This window comes from Scomber japonicus, chromosome 20, assembly GCF_027409825.1.
Source record: "Scomber japonicus isolate fScoJap1 chromosome 20, fScoJap1.pri, whole genome shotgun sequence".
NCBI lineage: Eukaryota > Metazoa > Chordata > Actinopteri > Scombriformes > Scombridae > Scomber > Scomber japonicus.
The window spans coordinates 11,300,941-11,324,510 of NC_070597.1; the positions used below are offsets into that span (position 1 = coordinate 11,300,941).

The 23,570-nt window shown below is 39.9% G+C and overlaps 2 protein-coding genes across 3 annotated transcripts in view; one reads left to right on the forward strand and one right to left on the reverse strand.

Annotated features, from left to right (window-relative positions):
- ctbp2l (C-terminal binding protein 2, like) overlaps nt 1–3,237 on the forward strand; it is a 56,229-nt gene extending 52,992 nt beyond the window's left edge. For both annotated transcript variants that reach the window (XM_053341425.1, XM_053341424.1), the window contains exon 9: nt 987–3,237. In XM_053341425.1, the coding sequence (XP_053197400.1) occupies nt 987–1,167 (181 nt within the window). In that variant the 3' untranslated portion in view covers nt 1,168–3,237. The remainder of the gene's footprint in view (nt 1–986) is intronic.
- Nucleotides 3,238–3,664: 427 nt separating this feature from the next.
- On the reverse strand, nt 3,665–23,019 carry zranb1a (zinc finger, RAN-binding domain containing 1a). Its single transcript, XM_053341590.1, has 10 exons — nt 22,756–23,019; nt 21,431–22,304; nt 13,743–13,930; nt 12,586–12,739; nt 11,623–11,694; nt 10,531–10,729; nt 8,503–8,623; nt 6,783–6,912; nt 5,236–5,465; nt 3,665–4,657 (listed from the first exon to the last, which is right to left on the reverse strand). Exons 2-10 carry the CDS (start codon nt 22,260–22,262, stop codon nt 4,442–4,444), a joined length of 2,142 nt encoding a protein of 713 aa, XP_053197565.1. The 5' UTR covers nt 22,263–22,304; nt 22,756–23,019; the 3' UTR covers nt 3,665–4,441.
- Between the last annotated feature and the right edge of the window lie 551 nt (nt 23,020–23,570).

A 23,570-nucleotide genomic window follows, 5' to 3' on the forward strand; every position in this document is an offset into this window, starting at 1 on the left:
TGTGGCTTTTGAGTATCCCAGTAAGCATGATATGAAGCCATTCAGATGCAGTTTCATGGATGGAGTCATGCTTCGTGGTTTCCTTCTTATGGGTTTTGGGCCACTTCTGGTGGATTAAACATCTTATACTTTCCCCCCCCTCACTGGTTGAATGGTGTACTTGTGATTTTCCCTCTGTGAAAGATTATTTTTTCTCCAGAATATTGTAATATAATGGCTCTTTTCTGCCAGGTACTAAATCTATTTCCACTGCATCATGAGAACCATGAGAATTATACCAAATAAGGTTTAAAAAGATAACATTATTCTTTAGTCATTTTTAGAGATGAAACGGAATAAAAAGATAATTAACAGATTTACTAATTGATAAATTGATTTATCAGGCTCCTTATCTTCTCAAATTTGGCAATTTGCTGCCTTTCACTCTTTTATATAATTGAAAATGTAATATGTTTAGGATTTAAACTGTTGGTCAGACAGAACAAGCTTCCAAGAAACGTCTCCTCGGGCTCTCAGAACTTGTAAACAAATGTTTTCTGACATTTTATAGACTCAACCATCGTAAAATGAAAATAAGCAGTTGCAACTATGTCATTTTTTCACGCTGCGTTAACATTACGTGACTGCGGGTGTTAAAAAAGACACATGCAGACTTTAATTTCCGGATAGAATCTAGTATTTTCTGGTTATATTATTGCTTCCATACTGACCTCTTTGAAACAGTGAGAAAGTTCACTTGCTTTCTGCCTTTTCATTTTACTCCACACATAAATACTATGTTGAGAAATGCAGCAAAAAACTCTTTTAAAAAAACAGTCCTGAGATGGAAAAGAGCCGGTAGTGTCAGTAGATGTCAGATTGTTTCTGAGAATTCTGTCTTTGGCAGTATTGGGAACGTAGGCTGATCAAACTATGATCCCACTACACCCACTCCAGGAGTCACTCCATCTTCAATACTAATCTCTAACCTTGCCCCCTTCACCCAGATACCCGCCAGGTGTGGTTGGAGTGGCTCCAGGAGGCATCCCGGGGGCGTTAGAGGGCATGGTGCCAGGTGGGGTGCCCATCGCCCACACCTTGCCCTCTGGTACACACCCCTCCCAGGCCCCGTCGCCCAACCAACCCTCCAAACACGGCGAGACCAGAGAGCACCTCACCGAGCAATAGCAGCAGAAGGGATACAAACGGCAACTTCTCATCTCCAACCCGTCAACACTCAGAACCTACCAATCACAAAGCAACCGACCAACTGGGACCAAGAGACAGTGAAACGACTCAAGCGGGCTGCCTGTCAATCAGTCAGCAACTGGGAACAAAAGAAGTGTTCCGGGGAATTTGTACTTTTAACGTTTTAGTTTTTACTCTCTCTGTCTCTTTGGGTTCAGTACCGACTTTACTCTTTGATGATGATGATGATGATGTTTTGGGGTTTTTTTTTTTTCGTTTTGTTTTCTTCGGGACACGCCTATGATTGTGGACAGAGAGTCCAGTGTTTTTAGCACTCCGGGATTACCCAGCCACGCCATGAGACTCTGTCCCTGACCCCTTACACCTCAGAGCTCATGGGAAACGTAGGCCTACATCTCGACACACCAACGGGAGAACAAGAGAAAAAAAACTTTGGCATCATGTGCTACTGGACCTTATTCCCCCCCTCCTTCCCCCTCCCAATCTCCCTCTCTCTGATCCTCCCCACCTCTCCTCCCCCATAGCTCCAACCCTCCTTATGTAACTATTGTGTGTTGTTTAGGCCCCTCATTATGCCTCAGAAGAGAATTTTTCTTTTTCTTTTGATCTTCAGTGTGAATGACTTAAAATGGATTATCAACTTATATATATTTATCATTCGTCAAACAAAAAGAAAAGATTGCTCATCAGTTATAGTAATCTAGAGTGGGTTTTAACCCTTTCCTGGCAATAATACATAATGACAGCTATCAGTTACAATGTTTCACCACTAGAGGGCATAGTTCGCTCCAGTATATCATCTGTGGAGATTATTTTCTGAGGCCGTCAGCAGGAAACACTAAACTAAACTTGACATGTTTGATTGCAACTGAAGTTTAATGAATCCAGAGGGAGGTGCCAGCTAAGTATTTAACTTTTCTTTTTTTAGTTATTAAGAGTCGTGTCAGTGTGACGGGAGAGAACATTTTCCATAATCATAAAAAAAACCGAGGAGGTCCATGTGACTGCATCTGTGCTGACAAACTGACATTTCTGGAGATGACTGACAGCCACCGGACACCTGATCTCATCCACTTCAGCGGCAGCAGCGGACAAATCGCGACCCCCCCCCCTCCATTCTTTGAGCACACTTCACACTCTTGAAGACAGGAAAGGGTTAAAGCAAACTTTTCTTAATGACTCAGGAAAACACTTTTTTGCAGATATTGTTTATTCCCAGAATTTTGTCTTTGAGGAAAAAAAAAAAAAGATATGACTAATCTGGTTAGTCTGGATATTTTCTCTTCCCTCATCCTCTCCATTGTGGTATTTTTATATACAAGGCGCATCCCACGTTTTTGGTGTTAAAGAGTTTTGAAGAGTCCTGTTAGATTTGTATTGCCTAGTTAAATGTTCCTATAACCATAGTCCTATGTGATCCACCCTCTCTCTTTTCTCTCTCTTATATTTTCTTCTATTGAAGGCCAGGTTCTTTGGGGCATCTTGTACTCTGTAAGAGCAATAGCAGAAACTCCTTAGTGTCCCAACAATAGCAGACGAGGCAGCCAGCAGTATGTTTTTGTTTTTAGTGTGAGTATTTGTATTTGTTTCTTGTACAAGGTGAACATTTAGCATTCAGTGCAGTTCAAATAAAAGATACGATTCTGAGAACCAGCTGTCTGTACCGACTGTTTGATTATGGAGATCGGCACTTTTTGTATGTTGCATTAACAGAAGAGAATGTTCAGATTTTCTTATTCAACATCATCTTTTCATATTGTTTCATCCCATGTCACAGGAGGGCGCCAGAGTATCAACAAGTTCTCATAACCAATGATAAAATGCAGCCTACAAGCCAGCAATGAGTCATGAAAAGAAACCACAAACAAAAAGGAAACAGGCAATACTTGCTAACCCGATAATAAAATAAACTATTAAATCATTTGGAGGTGATGAAAAGCTCACTGTATTTAAAGTAATTCAACACTTATTGTATCAGGTAAACATTTTCTACTCCTCCAGAACTTTGAATCAGCAAAGAAACGTCTACTCTTATAAATTGTCTGAATCCTCACTCTACTATACAGGTCCTACTGACCATTACATGTTAGTTAAAGTAAAGGGAGTAGTTCTCTATTGATGTATTGGATTTACAGGATGCATCCAAGATATTTTAAAAGATCAGATTTTGGCTTAATTCCTCTCAAAACTCTAATTACAGAGGCTTCAACTTTGCTCTTCAGCCTGCCAAATTAAACTTAGAAACATTCCCATCATCCATCATCATTTGATTTTTTACATACTGTAATTTCAGTGGGAGGAAACAAAAACAAATTCTGTGGTCACAATAATCCAAAAACACAAGAATGAGAAAACAACGAGGATGCAAGTGAGTCATATTTAATATTAATGCACTCCATAGAAAGAGGCAGAGTGTTTGGTTTTCTCCTCCCCCCACCCCACCCCAGCGTCACCACCACCCACTCTTAACATCAACAAGAGCTACTAAATCACACGTAAAAATGTCAGTAAACTTGTAGGTCTTTTTTTTTTTTCTTCCCCCTCCCCTCACAGAATGTAGGTATTATCTGTGCAAAATAAAATACTTCAAGACTGAATGGATCAAACGGAAACACAGATAAAACGGGGCAAAAAACGAAAAAAGGTGTCGCCTCAGCACCCTAAACTCTCCTTAACAAATAAATACAATCCAACATCAGAAGGAGGGGGGGTCGCAGAAGGCTCGCAAAAGGGATCAGCAATCAGGAAAACAGGTGCTCTTTAAATCTTGACAAACAAACGAGGATTAGCTTCCTCTCAGTTTTTAAGCAAAATTTCTGTAAGGCATTTAAAAAAAAAAAAAAAAAAAAAGAATTTCTCATCTAGTGCAGTTTCGGGATTTCCTTAAATACGAACAGTATATTTTCCTATATGTACTAGTATTTCTCTCAGGTGGAGTAATACAAGATAATTACTTTCATAACAAATACGGAGAAATTGGAGTATAGGAAGGCGAACTAAGTGGACTTGATGTGCTTTCATAGGAGCAGTAATCAGGATTCTGTTTGTTGGTGCTGGTATCTTTTCTATCACAGAGCTCACAGAACACATGCATTATTACAAGTTAAAGATTTACATTTTGGAGAAAGAAAAAAAAAAAAAAAGAAGAAATGTAGATAGTAATGTACTCTCCCAGAGCCTGAAGGATGTAGCCAGTGTCCAGTTCTTTCTTTCTCCCCCATTTCCCCTCTCACTCACTCATTCACTCACTCACTCATTCGTCTTCATCTTCCTCTTCCTCGCCGTCAGACAGAGAGGCACATGGGCGGATCTGGCGGTATCTGTCTAACCACTTCTCCACCATCTGGGTGACCAGGGGGTGGTTACGGCGGCGAGAGCTCTTCTGCATGGCTGCCAGCATGCCACCTTCTGTCACGCAGCAGTCCAGCCATTCCCTCAGTAGCTTCTCCTGCTGCTCCTCGTTGCCCATCTGAGTCGCAAGACAAATGTGGCGTTACGGAACAAAATGGGGCCGCCGCGGTTAAGACATGAAACAACTGGCAACCGCATTCTGGTATCATAAACCTAAAAACACTACTTCATAACAAAAACACACCTGATGCAATGTATGGTAACCTGACACCATAAACTGTACACAAGACATAAAAATATTAAGGAAAGAAAGAACAGTATGCTCTTAAGGTAATAGTGTGGTACTAGTATTTGGTAAAAATGTTGAATTTCTACAATATAAATAATGCTTTTAAAACTTTCTTTTTATTCCAAATGTTTTAGCAGGTTCTTCTGAATCTTGTAGGTATGTTGCATCATGAATTGGAGTGAACTGTGAAAGGGCCAAAAAAGTCTCACAGCTCACAGCTCACTTTATTAAAAGACGTTTCAATCCTCAGACCTTCATCAGGAAATGTTCAGTCTGAGGTCTGAAACATTGTTAATTAAGTGTGTATATGTGATCAACAGTGTGTAGAATAACTTGGTCCTTTGAGATTCGCAACGTTTTTAAGAAAAAAGACCTCTAGCTGTACATTTAAGAATATTGGTCACTACCTCTTGTGCAGACAGGAAGTGAATGTGCAGCAGCTTCCTCTCACTGTCCACCAGTGGTAAGAAGGTGACAGTGACATCATCGTCAGTGTTGAGGTTGGCACCCGCACCACGATTGTCATAGCCGTCATTCTCCATGGCCACCAGGGCTGAGAAGTGGCCCCGTGTGTAGCCCAGGGCGATGGGACTCTTCCAGCAGAAACTCTGCTCCCATAATAGAGGCAGGTACACACCTGAGGATACACAACATATACGCATACACAAAGCGAGTCAGAGCAGCTGGGAGCTCATATTTATCACAATAATCCACCAAGCCACCTGGTAGGAACAGCAGCTGTATAATCACATTCTGCTGTGTGTGTGAATGTCAGGCGGGGCCAAGCACCATCTCAGATCTGACCTGACATCAGAAGTGGCTATGTTTCAGCTGAGTGGAAACAACTGACCCATTGTGGGCAGAGAACCGCTCTGTGGCGCACCCTTGTGCCCTGCTTCACCCTCCCTCCTCCCTCTGACTTGTGCCAGGCCAAACACACACTACCAATTACCACACAATTAGTGTGCAATGCAGGCTGAACCCATGTCACCACTTCTACATCTACTCCTGTTTTTTTCTGGTTAGTATTTAATGCTGCTCAATGACCTACCACACTGCACACTGATTTGAATGTATATCAAGTGAATCATCAGCGGTTATTTTTGAAAACAATCTAAATGCAAGGAAGTACCAACACACTAACTGAGGTGAAGCTATTATGCGCTACTTAGTAACAATACTTCCAAGGTATCCTCCTCCTAGTTTTCATATACTCTAAAACTCCAGCTTATGAAGAGGCTTTGAGCAAGACTCAATGTCTTTATTTCATGCTCTATTGCAGGTGTGCAGAATTAAAATTCAAAGCCAAACTCCATGCTAAAATTCAGGGCTTTTAGAAATCCTCAGTCAGTCCATTGAGTGGGTCTGAATAAGTTGAGGGATAAGGTCATCCCACATTGAAGGGGACACGTGCATATTTCCAGAAGCCAAAGACTGCAAAGTTGACGACCGTTTGTGGGCACACAAGAATAATATGGTATCATAACAAGGAGGAAATATGGGTAACATTGCTGAAGCCCTGGCTTTTGACCTACAGGGGGCATTTTTACTTACAGTCCCTTGAAGTTTTGGAACATCGACCATGTTTACCTTAGACATCCAACATCATAATTGTTTAAAAAAAACAGAAAATCACAGAAAGCATGATCTATCCCCATTTTCTCAGTTTCCTCTAGTGGGATACAGTCATGTCATCTGGTTTTATTTGGCCAGGTTTTAATATATGAGTTTTCTACATTCACTCCAATATAATGAGAGGTAAACAGGATTTTATTTGTGGAAAATAACTACAACAAACTGCATGCCAACAGTTTTTATGGCCAATATTTTTTCAGTAGAAAGTAGTTCAAAACTATCAAAACTTTTCCCAACTTGCCACTAGAGATAAGTGAATGTTTGTTTTGTAATAGCAACACAGTTTCACAGTATACATCATCATCAAATCCTGCCTCACCTTGAAAACGAGTGTAGCCTAACGTTTCCCCACGGAAACTTTTGTAGTATTTCACTCCGTAGACTATGATCGGCCTGCGAAGAATGTGTGCGAGAACAAAAATGTGTGTCTGCTCTAGGCTGGCCCCGGGCTGTGTGGAGGGGAAAAGAGAGAAACACAAACAAAACAGAAAGACATGTACAGTCATACAGTAAGTGCAATCATATACAACTTCTCCAAGTGTACATTCAATATCAACACAACTAAAAATAGCGAAGCTGAGAGGAGCTGCTGCCAAGAACTGATCATATTGCAAAACCTCAAAGTGTCCGGCACACTGTGAACCTGCAACACAGCAGGTCTGAGTACGTGTGTATGCCACCCTACCTCTCCTCCTCATCTCTCAGTTGTACTATCTGAATAAGCAGATTATGTAACCACTGTTAAATATACTACAGCTACAATGACATTTCATGTTAAAAGGGGGCTTCAAAGTCATCTATACTTAAAATAGATTATAAAGGCTGATTTTATCCTTTTAGATCTCAAATCTCCATCACTGTCAAAGGCTTTAGACATGCTTATCACATGGTAGCGTTTGCTGTGTTTGTTTATACTGCCAGTGGAGTGGCTCTCCAAGCTAAATGCCTGTAATCCTGTGGTCACATGTTGGGAAGGAGTGCTGCTTCAGCGCGCATGCCAGCATAGCAGATGAGCTGTCTGTCAGTCCATCTACATCTGAGGGGATCTATAATAATTGCTTATGTCCTTCCTGTCATTCTCACATGATGCACCTTCGTACTGTGTGCCTCTTCCAATTGTGTATCCCCACTCAGATCAATCCGAGCCAAATCAGGTTAATTAATAAGCAACACTCCAAAGGCATTAAGATAACACTGTGCTCATACATAAAGTATTACGTTACTTTCACCTTTTTATGGTTTCAATATTCAGATTTTTTAACCACACAATGTGAATTAATAGTCTCTGCGTGGATCATACAATTCCACTCCATCTCTCCATCTTTCTCTTAGGGCATCACTATTTTAATTTATTTTTATCAAATAGAAAAAAAGTTAATTTCATGGTTCTTCAAGGGCGCCGTCATGTACAGCACTGTGCACACATGGCCATAGACTGACTGCAGCTGAAGCTCTGTCTGTTTAATGACTTTTTAATGATGGCTACTGAAAGACAGTGGCTCCTGCAAGTCACAGTGAAAGGACATGATGAGACATAAATATAACACCTCATTTGAAAACCAAAACAACAAATCAACTATTGCTCTTTTGCATTTATCACAATTTAAAGATAAAGAAACATCTGCTTTATAAATATTTCATGAGGAAAGAAAATCCACAGGGTGCTTTTAAACCTTATTTTTCTCCAAGAGCAACAATAAAAAATAAAAAAAAAACAGGGAGAGAAAATACACTTTGCTCTGTTTGTATAAATGAGGAAGTGAACTTCTTGCATTTATTAATGTATACCAGGTTGATTAATGATCTTCCAAAACACACATAGTCTAATTATTAATTTTGTGACCTCTACTATTACATGACATTTGAATTCCCATAACCAAACATACACAATCTTTTGTTCCTTCATCACCTATTAACACATATCTATGGGAAGCTCGTACACTGCCTTTCTATCTACAACAACATATGGAGTCTTTTTCTGTCTTTCATCTGGTTGTGAATTAAAGAACGTAAGTAAATCAGAGAAACCTCATAATTACCTGGCTGGCCAAAGACAAAATGAACGCCCAGTCCTCCTGCCACTGCTCCTCTCTCAGGGAGAAATGCAAACCGAAGCTCTGCGAGTACCAAGACTCCCACTCCTTCCAGCGTGTGTAAAACCTTGAAATAAAAATTCCAAGCAAGTTTTACATTTGGTTACACTTGGTTTTAAAGTTCATTTGAATCAAATTAAAGTATCAAATGTCATTCTGCTTATAATATGCAGGTTGACATTTTTCTTACTGAAAGTAGTGCACAGAGAACATTTAACATTCACCGAACAGTATTTCATCACGGCATCAAGAGACCAAGACCTTTGAAAAGGCTGAATCAAGGCAATTCATATTAAGAAGACACACTGAACAAAATATCTCTTTGATCCCTTACCTTTACTAAGCAACTAGTCATCCTTTATTTGACTGTGTCAAGAAAGCTATGTAAATATCCTGAGGTACCGCTTCTACATTGAGCATGGAAGTCAAATTATCAAAACCTCGTAACTGCCACCAGTGCATGACAGTAGTAACAGTTCAACTAGCTGCAGGCAGCAAGGAAAACCTTTAACACACCATGACTTATAACATGTCTATGAAGTGGAATAAAACTCTAGCATTTAAGACACTTGAAAGAGAGGACATAAAAGGGATAGCTTCATTTTTTTGCTCAGATTCTGACCTCATTCCTAATCTGTGATATACAAATAACAAAACTGAGTGCACCCCTGGTCAATAAGTAAGTAAGTCATTATAAATTCTGTGTGCCCAGGAAGAATGAAGTTTAAAAAATTTAAATTTAACTTTAACAAAAAGGTCCATATTTAAGAACAAAAGTCGGCACACCCTTCATTAGTGTCTGTTTTTGATGACAGATTGGATCCTCCTGGGCAGGGATGATACCAGTCTTGCCCAAATCTTTGGGGGGAGAAGTTCTATTGTTCTTCACAGATGATTGTTTTCAGATGCTCTTTTCTGGAGGGGTTTTGTTGCTCCATCTTCCTCTTTAAAATACGCTAAAAGAATTCAACTTCATTTATTCTATAAAAACTTTTATGTGATGCCAATATTCATCAGGCTTCTGCTCATGTTCCTTTGCAAAGTCTAATCTTGCAGTTTTGTGCTGTTTTACAGTGGTTTTGTGCTGCTTGACTTCATGCAATGTCGATATCCAGAGATAATCCTTGTGCTACATCAGAAGCTCCGGTTTGTCTGTTATACAATGCAAGGTTGTTTAAACTGTGAATTGTGCATGCCGTCACTTTTGGTGGACGGCCACCTTACCTTCTGTTATTGTTTGTATGGGTTCTCCTGTACCTCCTAACCACTGCTGCAAATGTGTTTCAGCTTCTGTTCAGTAGCCTAGTGATGATCTTGTACCCTCTCTCATTTAAGTCTCACATTCTGGTTCCTTACTTGTTCAGGCGATTTCTTAGCAAGTGCAGCCATATTCCATTAGACAGAATCCAGGACAAAACATATAAAGTTGTGTTCACGTGTTCTTTTATATCCTTGTTCAGGAAATTTGTCTGTATTAGAAGTCATAGGTATGATCATTTTTGTTTCAGTGGTCACAGGTGTACTCAATATTGTTGCAGAGGTTGCACTTTGATGCCTGTATTTTCAATGTAGTCTGTTTGATTTTAATTACAAATAGGATCAAATGCCCTTCACGCCACCCTAAAATGACTTTAATTGTTGTAAGATGATTCAATGTTGAATCACATTAACATCTCGTTACATTGTAAAGGTGTGCACTCAGTTTTACTGTATGTCTTTAACCAATGTTCACCTTCATTTAAATGTAACATTTGGAACTATCACATGGGTATTAAGTATTTAGGGTTTTTTTATTTTATTTTTTTAAATGTACATAAATGTGTTCCCACTTGGTTTTCATGCTGATGACACACAGAACGGTTTGAATGCAACATAGGTGGCATTTTGTACAGTAAATTACAGTATTTCAAGAACTACATTGATGCCTGAATTTTAGTGACTATAGGGACTGGTGCGTAAGGTTGGGTGTCTCACCAATGAGAGCAGTCATGCAGGCTGTCATGAAGGGTCTTGCGGAGGACAGAGTCCTTGTCGTAGATTCCCCATGTGGCCTGCAGCACAGAGTCCAGCAGACAGTCTCCAGCGGTACGGTTCCACAAGGCGTACAGACGACTGTCTAGGCGTGTGCCCAGCTCCAGAGACCAGTTGATGACAGGAGATTCCTCTTCCAACTCTATGCACACACAGACAGGCAGATACAATGTATGGGCGGGAGGTAGAGGAACTAATGGGAGAACATTTCCATGTGATCATGTCAATCTGGTTTTGTCAAACTTCAGTTCAGTAATAATAATTTTTAAAGTAAAATTGAACTCTTTAGCTGTGAGAACATGACAGTGATTGCATTTTTTTTACCTCAGCTGACCAGTGAACAAATAATACTGGATTTATAAGAACAAGCAAACATTTATAATGGTGCAATAAGCACTGACTTAAAAGCTGATAGACAAAAACACCACACAGGAACATAGGTGTTGTGTTAAGACTTTCAAATATGCAACTGCTGCAGCCAGAAGTTATGGAGACAAATTGTGCTTGGCAGAACCTGCATTTCAGCATTTTCCTGTATACCTAAAATATCGTTAAACACACTTCTAAGAACACCTCAGCTGCAGATATTTACTGATTCCTCAGCTTCTTTTTATGCAAAATCCAAAAAACCCAGAGCACATCTCCCCAGTAACCCAGTTTATCGAGGATTAAATAGGCCATAAGACTCCTTTGATACCTTCAGTGCAACACAAAAAGGCACATGTAGCCCCACGCTCCACACACACGCACATACAGTGCAGTTTTGTGAATGTATCATGTGCTCAGTGTGCAGGAGGGAAACCAGTGAGCTTAATTAACCCAATTACAGAGAGGACAGAAGATGGGGCAGGAGGTAGTGAGCTGGTTGGAGACAGTAAGAACAGACAAGTCCTTCCATCTTTTCATTTGATGGCTGATGGTCATTTTGACAACAGAGCAGCCAGATCATGAATCACAGGTAATCCATCATGTCCGTATACATGTGACTGTAATAAGTGTAGACACTAGATATGAACATGAATAAATCTCAGGTACCTTTCTGCACATCTCGATCCAAAACCTCATCAAACAGCTTCTCCTGGACCGCAGGCGGTAGGTCTTCTATATCTGCAGAGACACATGGAGAAAGATATTCAGTTTTCACTCTCATTATAACCTAATGGTGCACTGCACCGAGGGCCACAAAAACGCTACAGTAATGATACACAGAGGAGATGTTCTTCGCAATTCCATTCATTGGCTGACATTTTGTCAATGGCACACTGTAAACACAAGCTCTGTACAGCATGTTGTGTTTCTGTGTGTATTGAACTGTGCACACACAAAGCCAGAACACTGGTGGCTATTCTCTGGCTCAATAGTGAATGGCACTGGCTTTGTCTGAAAGAGAGAGAGAGAGACAGAAACAGAGAGAGGGAGAGAGCCCTGCAGCTGGCCTCATGCCAAATACAGTCTGCAAAGAAATACTTGGCATAACACAAAAAAAATTCTAATCTATCAGTGAAGCCTGCATAATCTTTCATCCCTTCGGCAATGGCAGCAGAATACAACTGGTGGCTCTGAAAAGCAAAGTGCATGTCATATCAGTAAAGACTTTATGCCATAGGGACGGGACACAGAGCTGCTGTTTCTCTGTAGAAGAAGGCCGGCCCATCATTCTTCCAATTCTCCAGTGAGTGGGAAACCGTCACACACTGAAATTGTGTATATTTAATGTTCTATTTAAGCAGGAGAGCAATCCCCAAAATCATAACATTATTTTTTTCCTTTTCATCCTTGGCAGAGTATGTGTAGCTTGTAATACTCAATGTCAAACTTTATCGGAAAGCGTCAAAAAGACAAATGTTAAGACTGGTTTTTAGGGTGTTTAAAATTCTGGCAGCACAGCCTAATGAAGCTAAATTTATGTATGAGGATAAACAGAGGTGGTGTTGGATTACACATTTGCAAAGAAGTCCATTAAACGAAGTGATGCGAGCTGCACAGTGTCGTGGGTACCTGCAGGAAGGGTGAAGGTGACCAGGTCAGTGAGGAAGTAACAGGCGAAGTCTCCCTTGCGTTGATGTAGTGAGGCGGCAATCTCCCGGCGGATCTGCTCCGTCAGTTCGGGACATACCATAGAGGGGATGCACTTAGCTGCCTGATGGTTCACCTAAGAGACAAAACACACAGAGTAAATACATTAAGATGAACAAAATAATATGGACATGATCAGATACTTGAGACACATGTAAAACATAATGCTACAATTTCAGTTCAAACTTAAAACAAGAGACACAAAGAGGATGGAAAAAATGGCTAAACATGGACATGAACTGGAATAACTACCACAGCATTATACATATTTTATATTACCTACCAGATCACAAAAATTAAAATTGAGTCAAATGTTTTCAGTGATCCATGAAGTGATTCATATACAATCATCACACAGATAGATTTTGGTTAAACAATGTTTTAATTCATTTATGCATACAAATGTGAACCACAAATGACCATAGAGTCCCTCTCTCTCTCTCTCTATATATATATATATATATATATATATATATATATATATATATATATATATATATATATATATATATATATATATATATATATATATATATATATATATGCACAAGAGGACTCAACCTCATTGACGAGGTTCACTGTGACTGTGCAGCCCTCCATGCTGTTCCTAATCGTTGCTTGCCCTCCTTGCAAACCACATCAGCTCTATGGCATCACGTCCATTAGGAAGCAGTGACAGGACTGCAGCCAGGCTAATCCTCCACCTAATCCTCAAAGTGCACTTCCACTGTAATTATAGGCATTACAGGCATCTGCTTTCGTCTACTATGGCGCAGAACAATTATAGACTGACGTGGTCGAGGAGGAGAGAATATAGAATAGCATCCAAATTACGTGACCACCCCTATCTAATATGCCCAATTTGAGTATTTGCCCAATTTGACAGTTTCACTTTTAATGGCCTTCAACTTACTCAAGCTCAATGATGCATTCCTATAAAGTAAGTCAGAAAATCACCAGTAATTACCTATACATTCTTAGAAAAACTGCATTAATCTTCATACAAGATTTCTCAGAGAAAAGCCCCGTTTTTTGTATATACATGTGGGTGCATTGAGAGGACATTGAAGCACACTAACCTCTGTGAGCAGGATGGCTAGCATGTCCTGCCTCTGGAAGCGGATGGCCAGATGAACTAGCGTAAAGCCTACATCAAAAGCTGAAGACCGACTGAGAAGCTGCACCTCGTCTGCAGTGAGCTGCCTGGCGATGTCACCACCGGACGACTTGTAGGCTTCTATCGCCGCCAGGTCTCCCTCAACCACACCTAGAGCAGAAGGAATTGGCAATTGTCAAGTAAACTCAATGCAATGTATGCTTTATATTGAAAAACGGAATATAAAAATATAGACATTAACATGAGAACATATGTAACGTAAGCAATATAAATATAAGACTATAAAATAATATTAACATACCACACAGCAATTACAAACCCAAAAACAATACCGGAGTAATATGTTTAAATGTTTGTGTATGTGTAAAGACTCTGGCTGCTGCATTTTGATTGAGCTGGAGCTGTCACACTGACTATTTGGATAATTCAGCAAACAGAAGCGTTGCTATGTTCAAACCTGTTTGAGATGAATGCATGAACCAGTTTCTAAGAGTCACTTTGACACATGAATGTTGTAAGTTTTGTTTGACCTAGTTTTTGAAGTGATAAAACACTGTTCTGGTGATACTGGTAATATCATTTTTATAATTGAGATCAGTATCCAAAATAATGCCAAGGCCTCTGAATTGCTCACTTGTATTCCAAAAGGCAGCGTTGCGAAGGGTGATTTCCTGTCTCTGAATTTTAGGACAGATTATGATTATCTTAGTCTTGTCTGTGTTCAGCTTTAAAGAGTTTCTAAAATCCAGTAATTAATATCATCAATACAATATATAAGTTTGTTAAACAGGAGTGAGATCACCAGAGGAAATGTAATGTACAACTGTAATGTACCATCATTGGCATATAAATGGTAAGCTATGTTCTATATTTCTTTATGATGATACCAAGCAAGAACATGTATAAATTAAAGAGCAGTGGCCCAAGGACTGACCCTTGTGGAACCCCAGACAAAGTTTCTGTTTCAGTAGTATTAAAAACCACCCACTGAAACATAAAAGTCTGTCCTTTTAAGTAGGATGAATGTCATAATAAACAGTGAGATCAAGCGATACTTAAACATAAATGATCTGAGTCACTGTCGTTATCTGAGTCACTGATTTGTCTTATGATAATTGTTTTGATGCTATCATTTGACTCGAAACTCAACTTGCATGTCTCAACATCTACATATTACTCATTGAAAGATATTCATCAAATTGCTTGTACATAGCTTTTCCCAAGTATTTTGCTTAGAAAAAGACAGCTTGAAGATTGGTCTGCAATTATTAAATTACAGATGGATCTAAGTTGTTTTTTTCTTCAACAGATGTGACATTACACCACACTTGAAAGAAGCAGGGAAAATGTCAGTCTGCAGGGAGCTATTTATAATATTTACTATGTCATTTATAAAGCTATGAAGGGCATTTTGAGCAGGGACATTTTAGAAGGATTAAACAGTTTATCAATCGACGAGAATAAGAATCAATTGAGAAATGTAGGACTGTCTGGCAGATTTATCATTGTTATAACAGTAAAATGCCTTTTTATAGATTTATTTTGTATCCATTTCTGTTCAGCTCTCTGGAGGATTCCTTTTGCCATCTTTCCTTCTTCACTGTTTTTCCAGGGTTCTTTTGGTGGTGCACATATCTTTATAATTTGGGAGGGAGCAACATGATCAATGATCTGAGAATGAAATTAATTAATAAGTATATTAGCTGTATTATTATTGATATAATATTTTGAAAGATAGATTCATGATTCAATCCATCTATCTATCTATCTATCTATCTATCTATCTATCTATCTATCCAGAGAAATCTAATATATCATAAAATATGCAATAATGGTAGAAAGAAATATATAAAAATATGTTATTGCAATATCAAGACCTTTGGAAAAGACAAGGTCAAGTGTGTGACCCTTTGTATGGGTGGACCCAGTGACATGCTGTGTGAAATCAAATTATTCTAATAAACTGTTGAACTCATTTTGTATCCGAGTTATTGCTATTATGAAGATAAATACTGAAATAACAGCACACCAAATTCTTCCAGAAGAAAGTATTATAAACAATAAGAAGAAGTACAACAGGAGATACAGATTCAATAACTAGACCTAAATATTCGAAACTTAGGTAACTGCCAAAAGACACAGAGCTACAGCTAAAAATATCATTACACACAATAACAACCTCCCTGTCCTTCCTACTGGTCTTGTACAAAGTTGTAGTTAGCCAGTGATGTATCAGTCAGCTACAGTCTAGTTTGAGAGCTGTCACGGCAACATTAACAATGATAGTTTTTTTTAGCTTGTGATCTAAGATAAAGCAATATAAGTTTCAGAGGTCAAGGAGAAGTATTAGCAAGGTCAGGCAGAGAAAACTTGTAGCTCTGAGATTTTCTTATTTGCTTGTTTTTGGACTTTGGTTTATTGTTAATTACTACTGAGTGTGCATCGAATGTAATAAGTTACAGAAATGGTAATAACTGAGTCTCATAGTAGGTCACAAGGTGAAGGCCTTGCAGGAGTGTATATTAGCTACAAAACGAGGAAGGAAGAAAAGTCAGAAAATAGGAAACCAATGTTGGCACTGAAAATGGTCGCTTTTCCAGGAATTCACACACACATATACACACACACACACCCCCCACACACACACACACAATACTGATCTTTGGTTGGAGATGACACACAACCACATTTCCATATATTTAAGGAACAAGGACGGTTCATATTCAAACAATACACATTCAGCAGCTGTCACTATTCAAATACCAGTGTCTACACCAAACAGTGCTGTCATCACAAGGCATTTAAACTCAGTTACCAGTTTAGTAGATACTCCAAGTATGTCAGTGTGTTTAGAATTAAAGTCCGTGTAAAGTAAGAATAAATGTGTTCTGAGTTTGACATAGTATAGAAAAGTGTGTTGTTAACCACCCTGCCAAATTTGAATGATTAAAAAAATCGCGCCAAATATAAAGTTGTGTAAAAATCAGCCTCTGTCTCTGCTCCCAAACGCTGTGGGCGTGCCTACCGAATTGGCTGAAACCTCGCCCCCTACCAAGTGTCAATCAAAGTCACCACCTCTACCTGAACCACTACGTCTGAGAGCTTTCGGCCGCTAGCTCAGCAGCTAACTCAGCTAACTGGCTAACTGTAGACTGTAGTAGTATTAGTAGTAGTGTTAGATGTAGTAACAATAACTGGCCACTAGGCAGGTTAACCACTGAGGAGAGCGGACTCGCGGTCTTATATAGCAGGGGAGGGACTAAGGTCATGTGGGTACACCACTACGTCACGGGGTACCCCTTTTTTTGCAGGCTCAGAAAATCAGGTAAAATGAGAGGGTAAGAAAGAGTTTAAGGCTCTATCTCCACAATTCAGTACTGCACAATACACTTACATCAAAACGTTAAAAAGGAAGGAAAACTAATTTGAATTCAGTAATTCATTTAAAACCATGAAGATTGAATTTATTGCAGGACTGTTAGACAACATTAGTTTTAGCTAATAATGGACTGAATCCTGAAAGCATGGGATCTACTCGACTAGGCTAAATAAGTCTACCATAAAAGTATATAATTTGATGTAGAAATATAATGGGAATACTTTTAAAACAGGCCTGTGCTTTGTAAATGGATGAAACTGGATTCTGAAACAACTCCAGCCCTGCGTCCCTACAAAGATAAGATGTAACAGACAGCTTGCCATGTTCAATGAACACACTTCAGAAATATCCATCAAACTGCGCTAGACTGTACTGTTCCTTGTCACTACCGATTAATATTCATATCTGGGAGGAATTTTCATAACAAATTCAAGCAGAAGAAAAGAGATGCGTGCAAAAAGAATATGGGCACTCTTGCCCTTGACGTCAATCTGCAGTTCAGATGACCTCTAGATGTAGCCACTAGCTAACCCAGTGTGAGAACAGTTATCACACTGTCAGGCTACGACACAGCAGGACAGACAGAGCTACAGTATGTAGTTCATAATAACGAGCTATCAGAGAGCTGTGTCAGACAGAGGACAGTCTGTGCAGATTAGTGGCCCGCCCCCCCTCCAGAGGAACTAGTAGTCTCAACATCTGTTATGAGTGAAATGAGCGGCAGCTAGGTACACAGCACAGTGAACACTGAAGCGTTGGCTAATTTTAACAGACACCACCTTGTGAGAGGATGTTCTCTGGCAAGGCAGAGGACAGTTACAAGTTACCTTGAGAGAACCTGGACTGGAACGTGCCAAAAACTGCCAGGTTTCCTTTTACACATGCTGGGTGATATTTTGCAAACACGGATTCGTAAATAGATGCCAAACAACTGTGGCTGCAATGTATCTACTGCCATGTTGGAGATTTCATAAAAAGTAATAATGGTGACCTGTTTTGCATCTAGAAAGAAATATGGATAGTTTGAAAAAAATAAATCATATTTAACTGGCACGTTTTGGGGTCAAAGTTAATAAGAGAAAAATTAAATGCAATCTGTATCCCAGTTTCACATACTGTATGCAGTGTATTTCTGCCTTGAATGTCAACATGAAGTATCAGGTGTTGAGTCTGCCATCTTACAGGACAATGCACAACATAAATGGAATTATTCAGAACAGGAAAAAAAAGTAAAGCAATGTATGCATTGTGGATAATAAACAAAATGAAGCATTACATACATGGAACAGTTTGCTTCATTTCTTTAAGTTTTAAAATGTGCAATGTATCACCACGACATGCATACCATCACTAACCACAACATTCCTGGTTCAATTCCAGCTGAGGACTTAACTTGCATGTTGTACCCTTCTCCTGCTCCTAATGTTTCCTAACTGTGACTACACTGTCACCATCTAATAAAAACTATTTATTTTTTAAGTTTGACTGGCAGTAATCCTACAAAGATGCTGTTTGACAGACAATTCTGTCTCATTTCTTGGCCAGTTTTTTAATGTTTTGCTGCACGATCTGGGATGTAAATAATGATTATTTTCATTATCAATTAATCTGAAGATTGTTTTCTCCATTCTGTATATTCTTTTTGTCTATACAATACTAGAAAAGAGTGAAAATGTCCAGAGTCAAAGGTTGTTTTGTCTGACCAACAGTCCAAAACCCAAAGATATTTTTCATATCATGTATGACAAAGAACGTCACATTAGAGAAGCTAAAAACAGCAAATATTTTGCCTATTTGCTTAAAAAAAATGCTAAAACAATTTTTTAATCATCAAAATAGTTGCAGATTAATTTTCTGTTGATTAATCACTTCGGTCCTAATATGACCACTGCATTCTTTTTTTTTACATTAACTTCTCATTTAACAGCCAAAATAACATTCCATCATTGTATGGTATTAGTCTAAATCCCACTCTCAGCCTGTTGAGACCATGCTGCAACCTATACTGGGATCAGACTGCATGATATCAGCCCTAAAAATGGAAAGACATTAGGACCAAGAAACATGTGTCTCCTCATGACACGCAGACAGAAAGACATCACAACGTTTCACCTTCTCTTGTCTAGTTTGACATAATTTATGACACCATTCCTGATTCATGAGGTCCCCAACCAGCCAGATTTGCACCCTATGTAGGTTGTGATGCCCACAGGCTATAATTGGTCAGACGAGTAGTCTGCCATGTCTCTCTGGAGAGATGAGTCATGTTAACACCATCATCATAGTCTGACATACTAACCACCTAGAAAGACCAAACAACCACCACTATGAAAACTTTATAGGTCAACAGTGACAGTGACAGTGTAAAAAGCTAGTATCCTTATATCAGCAGAGTTAATAATAATATTTCTTATCACAATTTCTACAAACTGATATAATCATTTTAGGGAGAATGTTGTGGTTATGGGCAGCTGACTTTTTTTGCCTATTAGATAAGAATTCAGCTGATCATCAAGATCATTTCAGGGCTTGAAGGCAAAACAAACAGAACACCTCGACCTAGTTTTAGAATCAAACTGTACACAACATCAGTGTAAAAGTAAAAGCAAAATACATTTATGTAGACGGATTTTCTACGCCAGGAAAAACTTGCCAGTTGCAGTCTTCCATTAAAACAAAAGAACAATATTACACAAACAGAGTCTGTTTCCTATTGTGGAAAAGCAGAATCAATGGGATCATCCGATTTTGGCCCAAATACAGAGGGCTGAGAAAACATCTGACTTGAAATGTGGGGAAACAGAAGAGCGAAGTGAGTATCAACTTGTGAGACTTGAGGAAGTGCTCGGCTTGGCTGTAATGTGCTGTTAGACTCAGGCACTTCCTCCACCAGCAAAACACTTTGAAGAAAACCAACTGCAACATAACTGAAAATAGTCAGCTGACACAGTATGAATAAAAAGACATGACAGTATTAAGATAACAGAGTGAAAAGGTAATGTGAAGGCAGTTAAAGGCCTAAAAGTGTCTATGTCCTTGAGGGTGGGGTGGTTGGGGTGTCTCACTGTAACCTCACTGATGTTTCAGTTCCACAACAAGTCGGAGAGGGCAATCGGTGCAAAGGTCAGGAGGACGCCGATCATGTGCTGCCATCATGCTCTTTTTTTGCTTTTTTGTTGACTGGTGTTCATGTCTTGTCAAGGCTATTTTTGCCTCCTGGGGGCCCCTGCTCAGCACATAAGCACCACTGTTTACAGGGTCTGTTGACTGCGAGCCAGGAGCGCCTCTGGTCCACAGGCTCTGCTCATGCAGTGCTGCCCAGACTGCCCATTCATCCCCACCAGCTGGGAAGCACTCACACCCTCTCAGTTTCTCAAAGACACTCTCAGTGGCACAGCAAGGGCAGCTAGAGGTTCACTGATGAGTTGGATCTAATTCCTACTAGCAGTTTAATTGCACGTCTTTTAGTATGCTGCCATTCAGCATTAACGTTTTGCTAATGTTTCCATCTGCAGGCACCACCTTGTGAGATAAAACCCTTTTCACAGGGCTTGACGAGCACCATGTCTTGCTAAACTCCTGTCGTACTCCAATATTTGCAGTCTAAACAACGGAACATGTTGTCATTCATTAATAAAACACCAGGTGGATCACACTACTATTCAACTTTGGCCTTCACAGGGTGAGGAACCATCTGCCCTGTAACAAAAAATAACTTAGAGGGAACTACATATTTTGTCGTTGGAACAAAAACAATCAAACTGTCGCCTCTGACTGGAGGGCCTCGCTTTGTCATCAGTAAAGCATTACATCATTGAAGGGTGGAAAAAAAAACTGGCACACAATAAAAGTGCTGGTACACGGAAAAATGAGCATGGATTCTTTGTGCCAGTAAGACTAGGGAGATGAAGTCAAAAGTATCATCACACACAATCAAAACCAATAAATACTTTGAAAATTCTTCATTGTTACTATGGAATACACATTAAAGATGCACCTGTTTATTTTCACAATTGATTAATCTATTGATCTTTCAAATAATAGTTCATTTTATCGTAAAAATGCCAAGAAATTGTGAAAAATGCACACAAACATAATTTCCCAAAGCCCAATGTGACATCCTCAGACTGCTTGTTCTGACTGACAAACTGTTCAAAACCTGACACACAAACACACACACACACACACACACACACACACACACACTAATACAAAACAGGAATACAATACAGTTGTTGGTTAATTTCCCCTTAAAATAAAAAAGAACTCACCAGCACATGCATTGAGAAACAGCCAGTCTGTTTTCCTCATTCTGTTTCTTATCTGCTTTAACTTCTTGAAGTCGATCTCTTGCTCCTCTTTGCTGCTCATGGCTCCAGCTGCAAGCTCTATCCTCTGGAAGTCCATTTTGACATTGTCTTCTCTCTTGGGCAGAGGAGGGGACCTCCTCTGGCCCTGGCTTCCACTGCAACCGCTCCTCCACCTCGCCCTGTCCTGCTCATTTATCAGAAGTGAGGGCTCCGCAGGCTCACCCAGCTCTATGGCTTCCTGGCTATTGGGTTTGGGGTGGTCACACACGACACACTTTGTAGTTTTGGGCCAGTTCTGGTAAGTGCAAGCTGTGCATGTCCAGTGCTGCTGGTGGGTGTTGAGTCTGTTTCTATCATTGTACTCCTCACAGGTGTCCACCGGGGAGTGGGGTGCAGGACGGCATCCTGCATTGGAGCCTGAAGTCTGGGGGGACTCAGTGGGGCTGCAGGTCCTCTGGCGCTGACACAGACACTGTGTGCACCGGATGGCCCGGGGCCAGTTCAGGTAGGTGCACATCTGGCAGGACCACTTATTAGCAATCTCTGACATGCAGGCTGACCTGACCCTGGGCCTGGCACTGGAGTCAGGGCAGATGAGGAGGCTGCTGCCACTCTCAGTTCTTGGAGGGTCCCACTCCAGACTGGCATCCAGATCAGTGCCTATTTTATAAGGTTCCTCTGTGATGATGGGACCCCTCGACCTCTGTGCACGGCACATAGTGCACTTGACTGCAGATGGCCAGTTTTCATAGGTGCAGTAGTCACAGGACCATTTTTCCTTCTGTTCTGTCATTGTGGACCTCTTTGTTTCGTCACACTATGGTGATAGATCCACCTAGATGTGAGACATAAACAAAAGATGTGTGACTCATCTAGAAGGTCAATACAAATGATAAACTAGTGTTTTTGTGCCTATACAAATCAAATAAAGAAATGTTATGGGTGCGGACAACAGTTTGTAAACTACATATTGGCAGACATCTTCAATGACACAGGCAGCCTGAGATTGTGCTGTGATTGAAATATTAAAACTGTCTGCCAGCTGATTATTGTCAGAAAGAGTACTGAGAGTGGTTACAAACTTGAATCAGAGGATAAGTGGCTTCATTGTGCTGATGTAATATTTCAGTCTTTAGTGTTAGCTTGGTAGCTGTTGAGCTAACCAGCTAGCACACATAGCTATCCACAACTTTTAACAGCTGACGCGACATTTCACAGAAAATACAGACTTGGGACGAGTCGTAACTAACGTGACATTTAAAGGGAAAATATTATGAGAAACTTACCGTGTTGCGGCTGCGCTCGTTTCTCGAGTGCTGCTGAAAAAACCACAACAAACCCTTCTCGTCCAATCCCCCCTCCTCCTGCTGCTCTATCAAACCTTTCCCAATTCGAGTTATTTCGACCCCTTTAGTCTCTCACATGTTTACCTTTGTGGACACATTAACCCCTCGCAGAATAAACCACAGCTTGGCAAAGCCTCTGTACGCCTCGAATCATGGCATAAATCCGCGATACTCCATGGTTTACATTGCCTCCGTGCTGTTTAATGGCGGCGACACTGAGACAAATGAGTAGCAGGGCCAAAATAAACGGTGCCTTCGTCACCAATCATCTGGCTCAGCGCTCAACGCGATTGGATGAAGTCAAAGTACTGTACTGCCTTCAGGGTCAATCGGAAATATGACAACTATGTTATGAGGCGTTCAAAGAGACTGGGATATTTCATTATGCATCAAACCTTAACGGTAAATTTGATGGTGATTGTGTATTTTTGTTAAATTAGGTTTACTACTTTGCCTGTTTTCTTGTGACGAGTTCATTTCATTACTAATTCGGGAGAATCTGAGTTTATGCAAAACGTCGCTGTGATTCAGGGATATGTTGTAATTTGATTGTATTAATAACACATTACCACCAATATTGTAGACAGCAAATTCATGTAACCTACTCTTGACTCTTTATTTGCAAAACATATGACAACTATGGTAAATAAGTGAGCCCTGTTACTATAAATAGTTACTATAAATAGTAACAGGGTTTCAAAGGCAGTAACATTTATATGGGATTTTTTTTTAGGGTTTTGAATCACTGCAATGAC